General features: G+C 47.5%; 1 protein-coding gene across 1 annotated transcript in view; it reads left to right on the top strand.

The window, feature by feature from the left end:
• The first annotated feature begins 942 nt into the window (after positions 1-942).
• XPNPEP1 (X-prolyl aminopeptidase (aminopeptidase P) 1, soluble) overlaps positions 943-6,000 on the top strand; it is a 28,053-nt gene continuing 22,995 nt past the window's right edge. Inside the window, exon 1 of the mRNA XM_009577882.1 lies at positions 943-1,069. Within this exon, the coding sequence (XP_009576177.1) occupies positions 953-1,069 (117 nt within the window). The 5' untranslated portion in view covers positions 943-952. The remainder of the gene's footprint in view (positions 1,070-6,000) is intronic.

The raw sequence follows: 6,000 nt of genomic DNA, 5'->3' as shown, positions 1-6,000 counted from the left end.
ATACATCCATTGCAAAACTACAGCAAGGGAGGGTGATTGGCCTGTGCCCTTGTTTTCCCCTCTGATCTGCTGTCTTCCATCTGGTCTGTGCCCCACCCCTGCCTGCCTGACACCAGCTGAGATCTGCAGAGCATTTCCCAAAGGTCTTTAAAGAAGGTTGCTTTAAGCCTCCCTAGTTGTCCCCTGGCAGTCACTTGTGAGAGTTCAATGGGCTGTTCCTCCTGTTATAGTTGTGTTCCTGCTAGGTGAACTAACATGCAGCCCAGAGGTAAATATGGCCAGTGAATGCATCCGTGTATGACCTTGGGAACAGATTTCTTTTGTCTGAGTTAATCTGGTCACCAATCCACTATGAAACTCTGAGCTATAGTGAAACTTCTAAAAATTGCATTCTTAACTGATCCATTTCCGAGTTCCTGACGTGCATGGCTTGCTCTCCCAGCAGCCTATGCTCCTGTGGCATATAAGCCATAGTATCTCTGCCCCCAGGGTGAAAGTTTCTCTCTGTGCATGTGACGGGTGGGGCTACTTCCGATCTGTGGGTACTTGGGACTGTGAACATCACATGCCAAGACCTTTCCTGGCTGTCATAGGGCATGCCTGAGGTGCTCTGGTTCCTGGTGCTGTCGCTGTCCACATGGAAGAAGGGTTGGCAAGTATGTTACGCTCGTGTGTATCACCACTGGGCATGCCAGTCCTTCACCAGGTGGGAAAGGTCCTTTACAGGATAGACCAGCTTTGGTTCTCTGGCCTCAACCTGATCCCTCATTCTCAAGGAACATGAGCGAAGTGACAAGACAGAGAAATTCTGGGCTGAGAGGGATGATGTTGGCACAGTTGTCCTCAAGGGGAGTTTCCAGTAGTGACGGCCTCCAGCCTGTGCGTGTGAGTGGCCCGGCACGGCTGGAGAAGCTCTAAAGTTTTGTGCTTTGTTTTAGTTGTAGGTAGGAAGATGAGTCCAAAAATTACAACAGAGCTGCTGAAGCAACTGCGGCAGGTGATGAAGAGTCCCAAGTATGTCCAGGAGCCTGTCCAAGCCTACATAGTGCCCTCTGGAGATGCCCACCAGGTATGGATGTATGGATTATGGGAATGATTGTGCTTCCCTGCAAAAAATAAAAGCCAGGGATAACTAAAATTATCCTTCGTTCACTCGCTTTAATGGTTCTAGCATAAAAGCCTGGGTAACTTGAGAAACATCATGTTGGAAAAAGTGTCTGGAGTCTATTCAGGAGACTGAGGTTTTTATGTTCCTGTAACAAATCAGCATGGATGTTCCACCAGCAACTTCTCATCAGATTCTGGTGAGAAGGGAGCTCATGCTGCAAAAAAGGAAGCTTGCCAGAGCACTTGCTGTCCCCATCCTGGCTGTTGTGAAGAATGCATTTACTGGGGGAGGAAAACGCATTATCTGGGCTTTAGTTTCCCCATTAGCACCTCCTGATCAACACATACACTTAAGCGAGGTAGCGAAGGATTAGTTGCAGAGCTTTCCCATTGCTAGATCCAGTTCTTGCTGCAATTTGCTGCCTTATGCTAAAGCCCTTCAGATCCCATGCAGAGGAGCCTTTGGAGAGGCAGGGAAGGAACAGGCCACGACAACGCTTCCCTTTTGATGCTGCTCTGCATCAGCTTGTTCTGTGCACTAAAGACAGGAGGGAAGTCTGGGCCCAGGATAGTAACCCGTGGAGGTAACTGTGTTGTGTGCTGCTTCCACCGTTAAGATTTTTGTAGTCCGTGACATTAATTTTAAATTGCTGAACTGCCTTTTACCTCCCTTGCCTGCTCATATGCTAGTTTCACTCTTCTGTTTGCTCTGTTAGGAGACCCAAGAACTGCCAAGGGTTTTTCCCTCCTCAGCCATTTTCAGGAAACAAAAGACCTGAAGCTTTCCTGGCTCACACCCAAAGCTCCCTTTTACCCCAGGGTGCACAAGAGCAAAATGCAACTGAATTGGAACCTTTGCCCCTGACTTCGTACGGGGGAGAGCTGGGTCCAGACTTGCCTGTGCCCTGGGACCATGTGCAGCATCGTGTTTCCTCTTAGGGAGATCCAAACTTGGGCAGGTAGAGGGAAGGCGTTTTCTGCAGCTGCTATTGTCTCCTGCATTTCTGCCTCAAGCTGCCTCTGTCCATATATAACTCTGGTTTCATTTCACTAGATGTTAAATGCTGTCATGTGAGTTGAAGAATGTGACCCTCAGGACTTCTGGGTTTTTCTGTTGCTTTCTTTTTCCTTGACAGAGTGCAGTTAAGCAGAGAACCCCATGTTGCTATTTCCTGCTGGGCGAGTTGGTCAGGTTTCTCTGCAGAGCGAATCTATCTGAATGGAAACGATTACTAAAAGCTGCTGATTCTGGCGCCTCCTGACTAGCTAGTGCAGGATTTTGTCTGTGAGGTTTGGGAATTGGTGCAATTTTAGGCATTGGCAAAAACCTGTTGAGCCCAGAACAGGCTTACTGATTCCGGGTAAATTGTGATGAGCTGCGATTTGCAGCTTCCCCATGTTCCAAGCAAGGGTTTTTTTCCTGTACGCAAATAAGAACTTCACAGCCCTGCAGTCATATTTTGCTCTTAGGCAGCTCCCTCCATGACTCAGAAGACTGCGGTTTAATGATACCCAAGGTTTTGGTGGCTTGAGCCATTTCTTTCCCACAGCCCAACCTACTTATTGCTGTCCTTGCCTCTCTCAGCTGTCGTGGGATTCACGTCAGAGAACTTTTCAACAAAGAGGGCTTTCCCTCCTGTGGTGTTGACACAGGGTTTAGATTGGGGGAAACTTTATTCCCTTCTAGGTTGCAAAGGAACCCCTAGATTGGACTGATGCTGATGCACCCTGATGCTACAATGTGATGACTAATTTCTCTTTGTAACACTGGGAATGTTTGAGCTCTGAGCTCTGTGATGCTTTTAATATTGGTTTTCCTGCCAAGGCTAGAAGGCTTAGGTTATAATATTGCCGGGAGGCTTGCCACAAGTTGTATCCTTTGCTTTCCATGCTTTGTTGTGTAAGGAGCTGAAAGACTTGCAGAGCTTCTCAAACACAGCTGGCTCTGACTCTGGCTTAATCAAGGCTGCTAATACCTTGGATCCTGAAGGGGTAAAATGCCATGCTTTTGGGAATGAGGCATCTAAGTCCTTTGTGGTTCGGTTAAAAATGCCTGTCTGAGCTTTTGGGGTGTTGCAGTGGTAAAAGCAGGATCCATTTTTATGTTGAGTCATCCAGTTTACATTGAATCTGGAGTTTGCCCATGTGGGAATATTGAGAGATTGGAAGAGCTTGCTTCTTAATGGGAGGGAATGATGTTTGGATTAGAGCTTGGGTTTGGAGCCAGTCACAGCTTAACTGGGGCTGGCTTCCACCCCCAGGCCTTGACTCAGTGAAAACAAATTTGGTCAGATCTGGCTGGTCTTCCACATCAAGGAAGCACCTGCCCAGCTCAGGGCCCCGTGTTTGGGTTGGCAGAGATGCTGTCTTCTGCTCAGGGCTGGCTCCTCTGACACACGCTTGTTCTGAGCTGAGGAATCAGCGGAGTTATAAAGCAAGAGACTGCTTGTGCACAGGTTGCACTGACCTGTTCCAGATCTTACCAATGCAGTTAGGTTTTTGGCAGTGAATACCGACCTCCCTCCAAGTACACAGCAGTGTTTGTTCTTTAATGGCATTGGTATTGTAGCTCTAAGGGCAGCGAGCTGCACTTTTCATTGCTGATCTTGGTTGACATTAGGATAGAATAAGCTTTAACATGTTAATAGCGCAACCGTGCAGGCTCTGGTGATAAGCACCACTAATTTTTTGGGGTTCTTCCTGGCTTAGCTGAGTGTTTCTGTGATGCAGCCCCCAGTTTTGTCTGCGTGTCAAGGACTGACAGGTGTGGTGGAAAGCAGACGTGAAAGGCCAGGTTGAAGGCCATCGGAGCTGCAAGAAAAGCCCCAGGGAAATACCTTGTTCTGACTGTGCTGTGGCCTGTGCTTTGTGTGGCGTACGCAGGTGTTCCCCTTGTAATTTTAGCTTGTGCAAAACATGGGCTCATCTTTGCGCAGTGGGGGTTGCTGCATGGAATATAACAGGTGGGTGTGCAAAAATTCAGACTGACAGATTAATGAACCATCTTCCCCTCCAGATCCCTCATACTGCCTTTTAAAGCCCATCTGCCTCATTGTAAACTCTTAAAACATTCCCTGGATTTGTCTGTGAATGGGACAGTATGAGGTATTTCCCACGCAGTCAAGGTGTTTATTAGTTGAGATCAGCTTTTACCAGATCTAAAACTGGTAGACTTCTTTTTTTCCTTTTAGGGTTTTTTTTTAAATGGTTTTAATCCATTTCACCGTTCTGTGCTGTTAATGCAGCTAGCTCAGTGTTAACTCTTCCTATGAATGTGAGATTGCTTGTCTGCACAAGCAAACTAGCCTGTAGTCTCTGCTGTGTTGGTCAAGAGAAAAGGAAGAGAAATCGCTGGTCTGATTTGAGATGTACTTAGTGATATTATCCACAATGGGAAATTTCCAGCATCCCCTTTAGGCGTCGGACCCTGGTATATGGAGTCCCAGCTTTGAGCTGAGAAGTGTAGGAGAGGGGGAGTTGTAGCAGTCAACAGGCTGAATAGTTGTTAGGAAATGTTGAAATGGGGAATTCTCCTCAGGTCCGGCATCGCTCTGCCTTCACGTTCTGTCCTGCTGCTGTGAGATAGGCAGCCAGGGAAATGGGCGCTTGATTCTGTTCCCTGAACGACTTTGTCCTCTCTATCTGCTGATGCCTCCGTCGTTATTTTAAAGGGATTTAGTGGTGATGGTGGTGCTGTGGTGGACTGAGGTGGATCCACCCTGCCAGCTAGAGGTGTGCAGAGGGCAGTTGTCCCTTCCCAAGGTGGGTATCCTGACCCCTCTCCTCCCCACAGCTGCTGAGCCTATGTCACAGATCTGTGGGGCTGGACAGGAAAAGGCACAGGAAACTGGACTGGCTCAAAGATGAGGGCGCCTGTGGTCTCAATACCTGCCCCATTTCTGCCAACTTTCATTAGTGGTTGGATAAAATAGAGGATTTCTTGGGAGCATATCCCAGGAATCTTCCCTGGCAATCAGGAGCAAAAGCTACTCAGCCAGATCCTCTTTTGGGCCATGGGTTTTGCTGTCCCAAGGCTCAGTTTCAAAATGTTAGTGGTGAGTGCTGCCTAGGGCATCTCCCAGGAGGGGAGAGACATAGCTGTTCTGGAGGGGCTTTGACTGTGGAGTGATAAAGAGTTGGTCCCAGGTGCTGCGATTTGTGTTTCTCACTCACTCCTGTGCTTTGAACCCTCTGCCTTCTTTAGAAGAGTGATGAATAACAGATTTGAAGGGCGTATTTTCTAACAATCAGGTGATTTAAAAATAGCCCTGGCCAGAGACAGGGAAATGCAGTATCTATCACAGTAGGAACTAAAACCACCTGAGAATCGGGCTGTGATTTCTCAGCTCAGTCCCTAAAATGTTTCTTTTGCCACAGCACAGCTGGGTGCAGAGAAGCTTTATGGGCAGAGGAACAGACTTTGGTTTCAGACCGTTTGTAAGGTACAAATCCAGGGGTTTTGCAGCTCAAACATCGGCACTGTCAGCCTGGATTAAGCTGATTTGCTGAGTTGCGCTAGTTAATTAACAGGTCTACTCAGCAGTTCTGACCTCTGAACTTGCCAGAATGGGATCCCATAAAAATGGTGTGTGGGCCATTTCAAGGTACAGTTGTTCTTTTAATTTTGGCAGCTCCTGTGGACGTCAGGTATCTGTGCATTCTCAGGCTCTTCTGTAATACTCCCAACAGATGTGTCCACAAACGCAGGTTGTGATGGGTTTGGGATGAGGATGGACTAGTAGTCTTTGATTCCCTCTCACCCACCAAACCATGGTCTGGTGGTTTCTGGTGTAGTCGGGTTTTGAGTAGGCAAGGAAGAAGTGAGAGGATCAGCATCTAATTATGAAAGGTACTAAGGGTTAAAGTTTTTACAGTTTTACCACCTTGATGATT

Source organism: Fulmarus glacialis, unplaced genomic scaffold, assembly GCF_000690835.1.
Source record: "Fulmarus glacialis isolate BGI_N327 unplaced genomic scaffold, ASM69083v1 scaffold2560, whole genome shotgun sequence".
NCBI lineage: Eukaryota > Metazoa > Chordata > Aves > Procellariiformes > Procellariidae > Fulmarus > Fulmarus glacialis.
The sequence above is the reverse complement of the archived record's forward strand: the minus strand, read 5'-3'. Positions and strand labels throughout refer to the sequence as shown.